Raw genomic sequence first — 16,596 nt, 5'->3', positions numbered from 1 at the left:
TGAGTATACATGTGGGGGATTGGTTCCAGCACCCCCACAGATACCAAACTTGGTGCATACTCATGTCCTGCAGTTGGCCCTGTGGAACTCAGGTATATTAAAAGTCCCTTAGTATATACAGGCTTTGCATCCCACAAACACTGTGTTTCTGATCTACATTTGATTGAAAAAAATCCATGTATAAGTGGAGCCACACAGTTAAAGCCCATATTGTTCAAGGGTCAACTGTACTTGAGCACTGCAGGAAATCTATTTCTTTCAAAAGGTACTTACCAATTATTCTCATGGAGACAGGCAGACCTTGTATGAAAAAAAAATAGGCCCCTGATACTCATGAGGCATCCTCAAAAGGGTAAATACCATTACATAAGCAGTGGTAGACAATTTTTTCCAAAGCAATTTTTCACAAAGCATATCCAGATAGTAAGAATTCATTTTATTTTTATTCCATGTATCCCCAAAGAAACTCCAACCTTCTGTTGTTTCACTATTTAAATGGCACTTTTCCTGGCACTTATACAAGCCCTCAAATGGTTTGGCAGTCACTTCTCTGTTTGCCTTAGCCTAGAAAGAAAAGCCACCCATCTCCTTAATCCTCTGCAGGATAAACCCAGTCATGCCCATTAAAACCCAAAGATCACTTCCAGCCCAACTTAAGTACAAGTTTACACCAGGGGAAGAAAAACCATTTTGGTTTATTGGCTTCATATGACAAGAGAGCTTCCTTAAAGCACCAGCTACTGCAAGTTCTATTTATGCTTTGAATCAGATATTTCCATTTTCAACTTCTCCTTTGCAAATAGATACTTTGGCTAGCACTTTCTTTATTAGAATTAGTAAATTCATCTCAATTTTAAACGACCAAGAGCAATATTCAAAATTCCACAATAACTTTTCTTTTCTTTTTAATTGTAATTTAGGTTCTGGGGTACATGTGCAGTTCATGCAGGATTGTTGCATAGGTACATATATGGCAAGGTGGTTTGCTGCCTTCATCACCCCATCACCTATATCTAGTATTTCTCCCCTCATTATCCCTCCCCACCCTCCCCACCCCTACTGTCCCTCCCCTAGTCCCCACCCACGGACCACAGTATGTGATGCTCCCCTCCCTGTGTCCACGTGTTCTCATTGTTCAACATCCGCCTATGAGTGATAACATATGGTGTTTGGTTTTTTGTTCTTGTGTCAGTTTGCTGAGAATGATGGTTTCCAGATTCATCCATGTCCCGATGAAGGACACAAACTCATTGATTTTTATGGCTGCATAGTATTCCATGGCGTATATGTGCCACATTTTCTTTATCCAGTCTATCAATGATGGACATCTGGGTTGGTTCCAGGTCTTTGCTATTGTAAACAGTGCCACAATGAACATACATGTGCATGTGTCTTTATAATAGAACAATTTAATTATTTGGGAATATACCCAGTAATGGGATTGCTGGGTCAAATGGAATTTCTATTTCTAGGTCCTTGAGGAATCGCCACACTGTCTCCCACAATGGTTGAACTAATTTACATTCCCACCAACAGTGTAAAAGTGTTCCTACAGAGTCACAGGATAAACTAACAAGGTAAAATAATCTCTTAAAATCTTGCTCCCATAAGGCAAACTGCAACACTCACAATTCCATTCTGATAACCATTTGTGAGAACTCTATTCTAGAAATCTTGAATTACGTAAATCAAAAGGTAGGAAAAAAAAAATCTGTAAATCTTGAAATTTCTGCAATTCCACTGTTATGTCACCACATGCTCAGTAACTGGTCATGTTCACTATCTAGAAATGTGTTTGTCTAAAAGATATCTTGAGATCATGGGTACATTCCTACAACAAAATAAGTTTTACACAATCTAGGGAGATACTTCCACAGAAGATCAGGAGATATCTCTTCCTAATTATAATGAAAGCTTACATTAAAATAGTACTTCTTCCCCTAGAAATACAGTCTATACAGAGTAAGGAGGTGACCAAACAGTAGATTTGAGGAAGCCAGTTGGTGTTTCAAAATACGTCCAGAAAATCCCCACACAGATAACAGGGGTTACACATAGATTTTAAGCAGTGATTCTGTCAACCACTTTGGCTGACATGTAGTTTCACAAGAGTGGGGTAATTTTCTTTTTAGGAAGAAATTTATATTCACCTCATTGGTATTTAAGTTACAAGTGAACAACTGGTAGTTCTCTATTCTCAACAAAGGCTGAAAACAGATAGCACTCTGAGAATAAAAAAGCAGAAACTTAAACTGCCAGCCATGCCGAGACTCCAGTGAGTAGGATGCTAAGATTTCAATAATATACAAATTAACAGAGTATATAGAGCAACAACCTGGATCTGTTTTTGGATTTTGCTAAGTGTTCAAGAAGGATTTATGAGAAGAAACATGAACTTTGAGTACAGATCAGGACTCAAATATTGCTTACTTACAGGCTAAAAGATTTGGGCAAGTATTTAATTTCTTTGAACCTCAGGCTCCTCATCTGTAAAATAAGGATAAATGTTTTGTGAGGACTCAATTAGATAACGTATGTGAAGGACCAAAGAAAGCATCTGCTACTCAATAAGCAGCAGCTCAATAAATAGAGCCTAATATTTGCCTCATCAAAGCTAATAAATTCCTACAATTAGTCATTTTCTCTTCTAGTGAGGTCCTAGTAAGGCACTGATTAACATGGATCTAGTCACTTGTCTAATACAGAATCTATGCTGGAATATGCAGTGAGTACTTGCTCTTAGGAATCTGAAGAAATGATCCCAGTGCAGGCAAAGGTGGGAAGATCACTTAAGGCCAGAAGTTCAAGATCAACCTGGGCAATACAGTGAGACCCTCGCTGTACAAAAAAAAAATTTTTTAATTAGCAAGGAATGGTGGCATGGGCCAGTAGTTCTAGCTACTCAGGAGGCTGAGGGAGAAGGATCACTGGAGCCCAGGAGCTTAAGGCTGCAGTGAGCTATGACTGCACCACTGCCCAGACAATAGAGCGAATCCCTGTCTCTGGAAGAAAAAGAAATAGAATCTGAAGCAATGTTTTCTGGCAAGTAATAACAATATAATCAATAGTTTACTGCATTTCTAAAGCTCTTTCTAACATTGTATGCCCACCTGAGAGAGAAAATGTTTCCTATACACATTGCGGGCCTGAGTTAAGGGGAAATCAGAATGTCTGAAATGTTTAATAAGCTCTGCCACTTGAAACTTTTTCAAGTGAATGTCCAAGATTAGAAAGTAAAGTAGAATTCTATGTGAAAAATATGTAATTATAGTTTACTGCAATAAAAGAATCAGCAAATTTATCACCATCAAGAAGGGTAGGAAGGAAAACTGTTGACTGCAAGTATAGCCAGCCAAAATCTAACCAACATATTAACAAGCAGATTAAAACCTTCTGGCATAGCTAAAACTAGACACAGTTTCCTAATTCTGTATTTTGAGTTGCTGTAGTAAAAGCTTTCTGCTAAATCTCCATGACATTCTAGCATCGTAGGTGTAATAAATATAGATTTACTTGCCCAATTTACAGAAATATAAGGACTTTATCATAGTGTATAAGGCACAAGCAAATTGTAGTAAAAAGAGCCCTCTTAATTCCAGATACCTGTCAGAATTTAAGTCTTGGCTCTGTCAGCAGCTTACTAAGGGAACTTTGACAAGTCACTTTCCAAATTAGAGCCTCACGCAGTGACGTGTAAGGAGACAGACTAAACTACCTCTAAGAATCTATCCAACTTAAAAACAAGAAAGAATGAAATGCAGTTAATTTGGTGTAAGTGATAGACATTTGTCTCTTGGATACAAGTATTATACATTATGTAAAAATGTAGGTTAATTGCCATGCTTTCTCCTACACCTAATATTGCTTTCATTGTTGCTGTTGATTTCTCTATTTCTAGCATCCAAAATAACAAATATCTGCTTCTAACCCTCTGTATAGTATCTTTAACAACAAGTAAATTTTAACCTTTTGTTCAATCTGGTGCCTTATAAAAAAGGTGAGCTTTTCCTGTTTTAACTAACAGTTTTCATAGAGTCTTCAGTATCAGAGTACAAGGAGACAATGTTATCAGTCACTACTTGTTCGATGAATATAAATATGGACTGACTGTGACATTTACTAAAAGGTTTTCCTGGGGTCAGATGATCAGAGTACAGCCTGGGAAAGCCAATACTTTCCATCTTCAGAAGGCTTCTTGAAGATCACCAAATGTTTTATGTTCATCTGGAATGTGTTCTAAATGCCCTAGATTTCCCTATGATTGCTACTGAAACTGGCTTCAGTACAACCCTCAGTATGCTTGGTTATCATGTAATACCCTCTTGCAGAGGAAATGAAAGAAAATTGGGGCAGCCTGCATCTGTGAACAGGAAGACAAGCCGTCCAAATCCTTTTCTACTATAAAGGATTCACTTGCCTCACTTGTTTTATATAGAATCAAAATTATTTAGATGGTTTAGAAAATTTTATATCATAACTCCCTTGAAAGATACATTTGTTTTTTTTGTAGCACTGCATATTTTTAACGGGTGTTGACTTCTAGTACATCATACGAACCTGAAACAGACCATTTTAAAGTAAGTACAAATTAAACATATCACAGTCAAAACAAAAAAACTTCAGCTGATTCTTCTGCTCATGCTTTCTCTCTTCTTTTCAATATAAACTATGCCAAGTTTGCAATCCATAGATTCATTGTTTCTGACCCAAAACTTTCAGATTCTTCACAACTGTCTCTCCTTATATCAAGAATTTTAAAAAAACGTTAGGTTTGACTTGTTTAAACTGTGGAAGAGCCTTCCCCCTTTATCTAAAGATAAATCTAAAAGAGAAAATAGCACACATAAAAATTCTGATAAAACCCAGTACCATCTAAGAAACTAACTGAATACTCTAATAAGAGCAACAAAATGGTAACATCACTTTACTGGAAAGTGTACAAAAATTACCAGGGTCTTATATAACTAAAATTAATCCTTAAACAAGATTGTTGCCTCCAAAAGAGACTACTCTGACTTCAGGCCTTGAGATTCTATAGAAATTTGAGAGCTGGAACAACTCATACAACAAAAAGTAAAACACTTGCTTCTTGTCCCCTACTTCTATGCCAGGGAATTCATGCAAATGATCATAGCTCTTACTCTAGTGTCATTAATTTGGTTACCTCAAATAGCTTACCCACTGAGCACAAATTATCAGATATTTCACAAGTATTATGGAACATCTCCTATGCCTGAGGACCTTAATACTGAGATCAGTCGGCAACAGCTTCATCTTGAGAGAAATAAGAGCCTGATATAGAGCATGAAGACACATTGCACACATAAAAATTCTCATGGAACCCAATACCATCTAAGAAACTACTTAGAGTGGGCTGATAAGATAAGCAGGAAAGAAGTAGGAGACTTTACAGAGAATCAGCACTTCAGTTAGGCCAGGGGTTGCAAAGCAGGAAAGGAGGAGGCTATATCTGGATAGAGAAGAAGGAAATTCCAGGTAGATAGTTATGGTTAGGGCTCACAGGATCAATGTTCTGGAAGATAGCAAAGTGTAAGTACTTACAGGCCAACTTGAACAGTAACAGCAAAAGGAAATGTATACCCCTGAATGTTACAAAACGTTTCCTTATCCAGTTCTTCAGTTAATTCCCACAGCACATTGAATATTATCTCCCATGAACAGATAAGGAAACCGGAGCTCAGAGATACTGCTAATAACTGGTAAAGAGGAGATATAAAACCACATCTTACAAATCTAGGTTCAAAGTACTTCCCTTTACAAATAAGTTACTCAGTTGAACTTGAATTTTATACTCCAAGCTAGATTTCTATTTGCATAAATTATTTAATGTATTGGTAAATTAAAGCAAATACTGCAAAATAATTCTGGGAGGAGCGCAATTACTGAAAAGAAATGAACAGAGTAAAAAGGTAGCCTTTTACATTTCTATTTAAAATGTAAATGAATATGACGGTTTTATTACATACTGTCAAACAGCAAGAATCATAAATGTGTGTATTCCTTACCTTTCTTCAGTTGCATCAATAGGTTCACCATCTGTTTCCCACATTTTTGGGGAATACATAGTGGAACCTATAATTGGGGAACAAAAAAGAACTATCTAAATAGAATTTTGATAAGCTCTGTGGGCAAAGTGGCCCACACCTGTAATCCCAACACTTTGGGAGGCCAAGGTGGGTGGATCAATTGAGGTCGGGAGTTTGAGAACCAGCCTAACCAATATGGATAAACCCCGTCTCTACTAAAATTACAAAAATCTAGGGTGTGGTAGCATGTACCTGTAGTTCCAGCTACTTGGGAGGCTGAGGCAGGAGAATTGCTTGAACTAGGCAGGCAGAGGTTGCAGTGAGCTGAGATTGTGCCACTGTACTCCAGCCTGGGCTACAGAGCAAGACTCCATCACAAAAAAAAAAGAAAAATCTGTCACTACTAAATGCAAATAAATAAAACCCTGATGATTTATACTACATTCTATAGAGCATATTATATGTTTCATTTAGTAATCAATTATGAAATAGAAAATAAATTAAGAACCTCAAGACACTCTATGGGAGACAGATAGTGTTTGGGTTTTAAAACAATTAAAATTTTACATTTATATAGTCAGAAAGTTCTGTAACAGCGACCTTGCTCAATCATCATATCCAACTTCCTGTGGTATTTCAGCAAAGTCCCCTTTAGTTGGGTGGTCACCAGTATATACCTATTCTGTTGAAATTATTACAATCATCCCTTTTTACTCACAAAGTATCTAGGTTTGGCTTATAAATTTTTTGGTGACCCTGCCCTTAAGCCCCAGTAGTAATTCTACTTTGGGGAGTTTGAGTGGCACTGAAACCAAATTCCTAGAATTCAGGAGTTAGAAGCACAGTAAAACTCTCTAGCCATTGTCTCCACCTACAGTCTGTCCCCTTTAACATACACACATAGGCAAAAATGATCTTTCAAAGATTAACTCTATGAAGTTTAAATGGGGAAACTATAAAAAGAAGACATGATTTGTGGATATATCAAAGACCAATTTGAAATCATGAGATCTGACCAGAGAATGCTGGGAAAACAAACATGTCAAGTTAGAATCCAGCAATCACTGACAGAATTGAAAATATTTTCTAGGAAAAGCCTAAAGTGATCTGTAAATGCAGACATTGAGAGTGAACAGCCCTCTCCAAAGCTCTACTGGCCCAGATATTAAGACAAATTCAAGATGTAGAGACAGGAAGAACAAGGACCATTAAGTGAGCCCTATCTTTCTCTTTCTTCTATGTCAGGACTCCTATTTAGACAAAAATAGTTTTTCGTGGTATTTGTCAACTCTAATATTCTGTATTTACACAGACCTTCATAATAAAAAACAAAAAATCTAATATTTTCAAAGTATTTGGTGGGAAGCTGCTACTCAAAAATTAGTGAAAATAATACTTAAAGTCAATCATGGACTCCTCTGTAGTCACTAAACAAAACAGAATTTGTTGCTAATGGGGAAGCAGTGAAGAGGGAAAGATATCCTTATAAGTCATTTATAGTTCTACTATACACAGTTAAAACTCCTAAAGTTAATGGAAAATGACTAAGCCTTTATGACTCACTGGAAAAACAAAAGCCAAAAGAGTCCAGTGGTGACTCCCCTGGTATTTGGTCATTGAGGAGCTATATCAGGACTGAAAATGCTCATCAGGCAATACTAAAAATTCGGTGATAAAATCAGCCTAGGTATCTCTGACACAAGTTTCTAAAAAGATAAAATGATACTTCATTCACACAAATATCTGTCATAAGTTTTAAACAGAGCCAAAAATATAAGCTAAAAAACATGAGCAAACATTTTAAGGTGGCTGAATCTGTTGGATACTCATAAACTTCTCTTCTAAAAGCCCCACAGACCCTTACTCGGAGCTGGCATATGGCATACTCTTGCTTTATGTAAGATTTCTACCTACATTTGATTTTGGGATCCCCAGAAATTTACTGGGAGTGTAATATTTTTTTCTTCTTAAAAAAAGAAAGAAAAATGATTTAAGTCTGTACTTTTTAAAGTCAATTCAAAAATTAAATAGGCTGTCCTAAGAGTTCAATCAACAATAATTCCCAAAACCATCACTAAAGTTATGATAAAGTGTTTATATCAAAAACTGAGCTGTCCAAAAAAGGTTAATAAAGAAAGTTTTTTGAAAGTTTCATTGAAAATGGTTCCAAAACAAATCTTTTTTTTTTTTTATCTGTATAGTACCAGGTCATATAAAAATTTAAGCTTTGCAAATCACCTGGTCTCTGCTATAACTGCTGTCTCCATAGCATATAAGCAGACAAACACAAGTAAATAAATGTGTATGGCTATGTTCCAATGAAACTATACTTACAGACACTGAAATGTGAATTTCATATAATTCTCACATCACAAACCATTATTATTTTTGAATCATTAAAAAATGTAAAAACCATCCTGAGCTACCTTGCTATACAAAAACAAGTAGCAGTAGTTTTTAAGTCCCTGCAACAAATTTCAATTACTAGAGAGGATTACTGCCCACTCTATATCAGATAAATGAACTGTCACTGCAAAAACTTAAGAAATTAGGAGAAGATTCTTGTATTGGGGTGGTCACAGTATATTCATTCTCTATTTTCTGAACGCCATTGCATAAGGCTGAGTACATAATCTGCATATAAAACTACATATTCTTGAAACCAACTCTAAGAGCTTTAGCTAATATCAAGTAGAGCTGGGAAGGTGTTTATAGTAAAGATCCCCACATCATTCTGATATTGAACTAAGGTTTTTAAAACTGTGGATGTGGGCAAACTGTATGTATAATCAGAACTGTTTCCAGAATATGTGAAGAACTTCCAAATTCAATAATAGTCTATTTTAAAATGAACTAAAATTTAAAACAGACATTTCAACAAACAATATAAGAATGGCAAATCAGCATAAGAAACTAGCACGACCATTAGGGAAATACAAATTAAAGCCACAAAAAGATAGAATTACACACCTGTTCAAATAGTTAAAATTAAAAAAATTAAATGGGCCCTGACAATATAAAATGCCACCAAGGATGCAGGAGCAACTGGAACTTGCATACATTGCTTGTGGGAATGCAAAATGGTACAGCCATTTTGAAAACAGTTTGACAATTTTAAAATGCACTTGCCATATATAACCCAGAAAACCCATTCAAGGGAAACAAAAACTTATGTTCAAATACACACGCGCGCGCGCGCACACACACACGTATACAAATGTTTAGAGTGACTTTCACACACGTATACAAATGTGTAGAGTGACTTTCACACACACACATATACAAATGTTAGAGTGACTTTACTGACAACCACGAAAGGAAAACCACTCAAATGTTCTTCATTTAGTGAATGAATAAACAGTATGTTTGAGGAGACTCAAAAAACTACTTACTATGTTATCTTATTTATACATTATTTTTGAAAAGGCAAAACTACAGGGAAAGAAAACAATTCAGCAGCTGGTGGGGGCATGAAAAGGGGGTTGAGAAGTTTGGGGTTATGAAATGTGTATCTTGACTGTTGTGGTTACAAAACTACACATTTGTCAAAACTCAGACCTATATATTAAAAAGAAGGAATTTTTACTGTATATAAATTATTCTTCACTGAACTTCACTAAAAAGACAAAGAAAAAGGAAAGAACCACTGACACATCAACAAGACTGGAAATACCCTGGTCTGGTTTATTAGAAAGTCTCCACTGCTTTGTTTTTTGTTTGTTTTCTCAATGCAGGTTAACAACTATCCTATGCATACACACTCAATGTATGTGTGTATGCTTTTTTTTTTTTTCCGAGTTTTGCTCGTTACCCAGGCTGGAGTGCAATGGCATGATCTCAGCTCACCGCAACCTCCGCCTCCTGGGTTCAGGCGATTCTCCTGCCTCAGCCTCCTGAGTAGCTGGGATTACAGGCACGCGCCACCGTGCCCAGCTAATTTTTTTGTATTTTTAGTAGAGACTGGGTTTCACCATGTTGACCAGGATGGTCTCAATCTCTTGACCTCATGATCCACCGCCTCGGCCTCCCAAAGTGCTGGGATTACAGGCCTGGCTGTGTGTATGCTTTTTTAATGAAATGATGACAGAAGGAAATAACGATTGTTTTCTGCTTAACAGCCCTTTTAAAAGTATTATCTGAGAACTCCTGTGCTGGTTTTTAAATTCAAACACCTGGAACATTCTAGATTCAAACATCTAAGTAATCCCCACAGTCTTTCTAAATATAAAAACTAATTATCCTTTGTAGGTCTTATTTAAGATCTAGGTTATCCTAATTTTACATTTTAAATGAGTCATCAGTTAAAAACATTAATCCAATGGCACTTCCAGTGACTACCTCTGAAACAGCAAATGTAGTTGTTTTAATGTTTGCTTTTTTCTCCTCTATGGATCAGAGAGATTCATTTCTAAATATGCTCCTGTACTTGGAGAACCGGGATTTCTAGCAGCATTTACTTAAGTTTAGTGGTCTCTGTAACTGTTTTCTTTATGAATGGTAGAATATCATATCCTTTTTGTCACTGAAGCAAAATTCATTTATCTCAGTAAAAACTGTTATGTCCCTAAGGAAAGCTGAGGAAAGATGACGGCCTATGACTTTGACTTTATTTCCCCAATATGTTTAATTGTAGAGTTTCCACTTTTAAGTATTATCCCCTCTAGAATGAATATATCAGAGAAGACATGCATTTTTGCCTGATATTTAAGGTAGAAAAATCACTGAGGCAAGAGTGTGACTTCCTATAGTTCACTCAGTAATTCATTCATTGAATCAAAAATAAAAGCTGTAAAAAAATTCTAATTAAACCTATGTTAATTCAGCATCCATATGATACATTACCCTTAAAACAACTATCCTCGGAAAAAGTCTTATCATTCATTATTTTCATTCTACTGTCTTAAACATATGGCATATCACATAAATGAAACACATCAAAAATGAATCTTACACATCTACAGAACAATTTAAAATAAAGAAGGAGAAGGAGAAGAGAGGGAAGGGGGAAAAGGAAAGGTGAGGAGAGGAGAAGGCAGGTAAAAAAAGGAGGGAAGAATAACCTGTATTACAACTACTCTAGTTATATATAGAGTATATAACTTTAACTCTAGTTGGAACTACTTACAGTTCTAAATTTTTCTAATTCTAGGCCCCAATGTGCCAATTCCTAGCTACTCAGCCTCAGTGGTTTAATACAACTCACTTGCCCTCCCTGACTCTTAGATTTTCATATGGAAGATAAGGAAGTTGGCCTAGAACAGTAGTTTTTAATGCTTTCTACTCTGAAATCCCTTTTTAAAACACCAATTAACTATGGTTTCCCATGTGTGAGTTGTCCTTTAAGTACCTGTTAGTTTAAAAAACCATATATTTTACAAGTAACAGTTACATGAATTTGAAAATTCCCTTGTTCATTGAAAAAACTATTGTACATCTACATATGGCAATGAACTATTTTCTTCCCTTTTGTGAAAGCCATTTTTGGTCTACATATGAATTCAGAGGGTTTTTCCAACAACTCCATGCATTCTATACTATAGCAGAGATCATGTTCATGTACCATGGGAAATTTTTTATTATTATGGAAATACCCTCAACACAATATGTGGCACACAGCAGATAAACAATTATTATTTTTTAAAGTCTGTATATCTAAGATTCCTTCCTGCTCCCAAATTGAGTCATACCGCTTTGCACTTAGAAATAAATTAAACTTATTACTCAAACAAAAATCAAAACCACAAAACAGCATTTAGAAAATGTTTTTACTAAAATTCTATTCTTAATGAATATCTTCAAGGCCAGAAGAGAAAGCAACAAATTAATTTTTTTAAGTAATACATATCTATGTTGAATGACACACCTATAAAGAAATGGAAAAAAATTCCAAGTTTTTATAAATTTAATGCTGGTATAAATAATACACAGTTTAAAAGGTATTATCTCTGTCTTTTAAGAGCTAATACTCTGAAAGAGAATACAAAATAATTATGCCAGAGATAAGATTCCTAAACCAACAGAGAATATTAATGCATTCATTCATTCACTCATTCGATTATTCACAAATGCAAACATTTACGGAATAGCTGCTGACTATATAAAAGGCATTCATCCAGATGAGGAGGGTAAAGCAACATAACTAAGACACAAACCTCCTTGCTCAAAGAGATTCAGCCAGGGTCTCATTAAAAAGCAACAACCAAAACAAAAACTGTTACGGAATTTTGAAAAACAGGGAAAACGAGTTTGCCCTGTCACCAAAAATAGGTACCTTCTCATGGACACTGCCATCTGTTTAGATGCCTAGTGTGCATGTGATAAGCTTTAAAACTCTTGGACTACTGGGTTAACTGACTGTACCAGAAATAACTTTATATCTTTCCCCTGAAGTTATGGATTTATGCCATTAACTTAATATACCGCATTATGCCACCGGAGTGTCCTGAACCGAAAATAAATCAGTGCTTTCTAGGTATGTTTCCTTTTACAGACAGTTCTAAAAATGTATTAAATTGTATCTTTCACGAAAGAAAAGAATTTGCTCCCAGAATAGCTAGCTCCCTGTACATTAAGTAGCAAGTCACTCCTAGGTAAACCAATTTCTGATGTTAAGCACATACATGCACACGAATACACACAGAATTCACCAACTTTCAGACAGCAGAACTTTCCACCTAAAGAATATAGGAATAGAACATAAAAAAGGAAATTGTAAGAACTGCTGTAAGGAAAGAAAAACAAAGATTAACACTTGGAGAAAATAGGAGGGGTTGAAAGCATGCATTTCACAGCTCAAAGCGATAAAGCTCTAATGCTTCAGAAATTGCAAAGAAGTTGATAAAACGGCCAAAAGGTTTAGAAAGGCTTCCATCAACACCTTGGTTAGAGTGGGGTAAATGGCAAAATTATGGTAAGTGGGCAATTCAAATTAATTAGCAATACAGGAACTTGGAGAACAAAAGGAAAGTAGGGCATCTTGACTGCTGGTGCCAAAAAGAAAAATTCAATCAAGAAGCTAAAATTGACCCAAAAATATGTCAGTTTGTCAACTGATTTAAAGTGTTTATTTTCAGAAAATATGTTTTCAGCTCTGAACTCAAATAAACTTTCAGAATATTACTGAAACATGCCTATTCCTTTGCCTAACATTCGCAAATTGCATTTTGCATTTCAGTCATAGATCTACTGAAGTTTAAAATGGCTGGAAATTATTTCAAATCTAGAACCTCAAATGTTTCAGAAGAAAGAGTATAATTTGTAAATATTGGCAACAGCGTTTTCAATTACAAAAGTATGCAGATATTCCAAACACCAGAAAAAAAATGATGTGTTGACACTTAGTTGACTTAATTATTTTCACCTACATTCGAACTCAAACATTTCCCCTTCTCTCCCAATTTAAGAGATTTACCAAAGTATAAATACTACCATAGATACGTGTTTTTTCAAAAGGTCTGTCCAAATGATGAATATTTTTGACTTCCTTAAAAACTAAGTAAGCATTAGATTTCAACCTAGAAAAAAAGATTTTTAAACATCCCCTTAACCCTAATGTCAGCTGCTACCCATGACCTCTACTGAAATGTTGATGACAAAAGGTCACACGGTGCCCCATCCCCTTCTAAAGAAACAGCAGTGGAAAGGGGCACATATTCACTGCACTATCATTCTTAATCTCTATTGGAATCTACCGCATGATACCAAGTTGAATATAAATTATAATTGTACATAAATCTGCCAAAGGTTTAAATTAAAAAGAGAAGTAGAGGAGACAGATACAGGGATTTTTTTTAATGCAATTCAAAAATCTGCATCAGAATATTAAACTAATTACTACTACTAACCCTTCTCACATAAAGCTGGAGTTTCAGTATTACCAGTCTCAATGTTTGTGCATGTTTTACCCTATCAGAGGTACCAGCTTCTTTCTCTTTAATTGGGATAAAGACACTGTTAGGGAGTAACTGGGCCATAATTAAGAGTTATATTAGAGAAAGATACACTTTATTAGACTTGAATACTTCCCAGATCAAAAACTTCACCACCATTAGTAGGACATTCTGAGCATAGTAAGTCATTTCCTTTAATAATCTTGGAAGCACAAAAGTCAGCTGTTTACAGACAGTGATCTTCTCATCAATTCCTGACCACCTTCAAAGTTAATAAATATTTAATTCTAACTTAAAGAGCCACACCGAATTTCCTTACCAATTTACCAGACTACATAAAAGACATCGCCAGACACCATATTATGCAAAACGAAAGCTAATTTACATGTATTAGACTCTAGAGTGTGGAAATGGAAAAAAATTTCCATTTTTAGATGGAAGGCGTTTGTGGAACTCCTTGAGAAATAATATGTTAGAACAAGTCATTCATGTCTTGGTAAGAAATCGGAAGACCTAAGGGTAATATAAATGTATATAAAGAGTTTTATGTTTTTTCCAGGTCATTCACATGAATGGGGACTGGATAAAATCACAGCACTATATGATCAATACTATACATGCCAGGTTTTGTTTGAACTCCAATTCTCATTCTACTCATCATGCACCCCACACCCCCAAAGTGCCAGTACACAATGCACAAGGATCACTCTTTCTCTAGAGACAAAACCAACACATACGCACACAAAATCCCTTCATATCCAAAGGTAAAGGATAACCAGACAATCTCTAAGACGAGAACTTTCAAAGTATTGATCTGCCTTTCCTATCACTCAGGCTTCTTAAGTCTTGACAGCAGAGTGAAAGCTGTTTTCTACAGGTGAAAGCACTAAGTGTTCATCAAAGCCATACCAGGAACAGAAAGGCAGAAAAATACTAACGCTAAGATCTCACGCCTAAGCTTTAACACCCTTCTGGAACAATAAGACAGAGAACTAGGCCCATTAGAAATTCTACATGAAATCAGTGCCCACTAGTCATTAATCTCCTAGTGCTTGAAACTCTGGGAAAGCAACCAAGAAGTCCCTAATTTTCTTGAGATTTCTGTGCTGGCCTGAGCACCCACAAGACAATTGAGTCAATTAAGTTGGCAAAAAAAAAAAAAGTTCCGAAAAAGCAAAAATTATTTTCAATTCCACATCTCCAAAACACCTCAGGCTACAGTATTTAGTTGAAACAAATGACATCCACGACAAAAACCGACTTTGCAAGCCCTTGGAACCTATGGGCCTGCAGTAGCACTCTGGAACTTCTATGCTTCCTAGGACCAAAGAATAAACAAAGATAACTCAAGGCATAAGGCGATCCAGCACCTAAGATCTCAGTTAAAAAAAAAAAAAAAAAAAAAAAAACAAAAGCTAGGTCCGGAAGCAGCTCGTGAAGAACAGAGAAGGGAAGTCAAAAGGCTATTTGATGTCAGCTAAAGCCAGGTCAGTACTAATCAATCTCTATTTTCCTGGACATGGGTATAAAGAGCAATGACAAGGTCATCAGTCCCCTGCTCCCTCGCTCACTTTTTTTTTTTAGCAAATGCTTATAGTGGCTTCCCGCCCGCGCACAAGACCAAACTTTTAAACTTTGAAGAAGGTGGGAAAGTCAGCCAGGCAGCCAGCCGCTGGCCTAGGAAAAGTAGGGAGAGAAGGAGGCAGAGTCAGGTTTCAAAACAAAGGCTCCACACGGAACTAAACGTCAACCCCTCCCCACTTTCCAGCCTTCACGCCAGCCAGGCTGGGCCTCGATTTCTAAGCACTGTTAAGTCAGACTGACCCAGCTCTTCAGCGCTCACTGAGGGCCGTGCCCTGCACGAGAACAAGAGCACAACCACTTGCTGGGGGTGGTGTTGGCCTCCCCCAACCCCCTTACTGGAGAAAAAACAGGCTTGAAACGCCAGTGACTTGCCCAAGGTCCCACACTAGAACCTGAATTCAGTTCCCCTCACGTCCAGGCAAGGCCAACGCAAGGCGGGCGCCGCGCTAGGGCCGCGGGAGCCGACAAGGCAACGCCCCTGCCCTGAGAGAACCTCTGGCGGGGAGAGGGGAGGGTCCCGCGCGCCCTCCCTCCCTCCGCGGCCCTTACCTTCCTTGACTCCAGGCAGCTTCGACTGGTCGATGCTGACTTCAGCCATATTGGGCCGGGGTCCCGGTTGCCCCTTTTACGCCGGCGCCGAGCGGGGCTCCGAGCGCAGCAGTAGCGCCCGACGCGGCGCAAAGTCCGGCGGGAAGCGCTCGCAGGCCGGAGAACGGAGCGGGACGGGCGGGCAGGGGCTGGTGACCAAAGCGGCGGGAGACGAACCCCGACGCACAGGGCTGACGGCCCCGCTGCCCCGCCGCGGCCACCTGCTCCACGCCCCCAGCCCCAATCGATACCAAATATCCGGAGCCCGGAAATGGACCGGGGCCGTCCAGTACGGAGGGAGAGAGGAGACAGAAAGGCCGGCAGGCGGGGGAGGGGGCGCTGCAGGTCTGTAACCGCAATCGCTAGTGGCTGGCGAGCGAGGATCAGCGCCCGCTGCCGCCTCCCTGTTGTCTCCTTTGTGCTCAGCGACGCGCCTGAGGCTGGGGCCCCGCTGTGCTCCCGCCCCCGGGCCCGGCCTCCCTCCCAAG

General features: G+C 37.8%; 1 protein-coding gene across 4 annotated transcripts in view; it reads right to left on the bottom strand.

Moving 5' to 3' along the window:
* Positions 1–16,386, bottom strand: part of CCDC50 (coiled-coil domain containing 50) — a 75,496-nt gene extending 59,110 nt beyond the window's left edge. For 2 of the 4 annotated variants that reach the window (XM_078350511.1, XM_078350512.1), the window contains exons 1-2: positions 16,070–16,386; positions 6,027–6,093 (exon numbers count right to left, since the gene is read on the bottom strand). In XM_078350511.1, the coding sequence (XP_078206637.1) occupies positions 6,027–6,057 (31 nt within the window). In that variant the 5' untranslated portion in view covers positions 6,058–6,093; positions 16,070–16,386. The remainder of the gene's footprint in view (positions 1–6,026; positions 6,094–16,069) is intronic. The other 2 variants (XM_035274818.3, XM_035274819.3) reach the window with 1 other exon arrangement.
* Positions 16,387–16,596: the final 210 nt, after the last annotated feature.

This window comes from Callithrix jacchus, chromosome 15 (genome assembly GCF_049354715.1).
Source record: "Callithrix jacchus isolate 240 chromosome 15, calJac240_pri, whole genome shotgun sequence".
Classification (NCBI taxonomy): domain Eukaryota; kingdom Metazoa; phylum Chordata; class Mammalia; order Primates; family Cebidae; genus Callithrix; species Callithrix jacchus.
The sequence above is the reverse complement of the archived record's forward strand: the minus strand, read 5'-3'. Positions and strand labels throughout refer to the sequence as shown.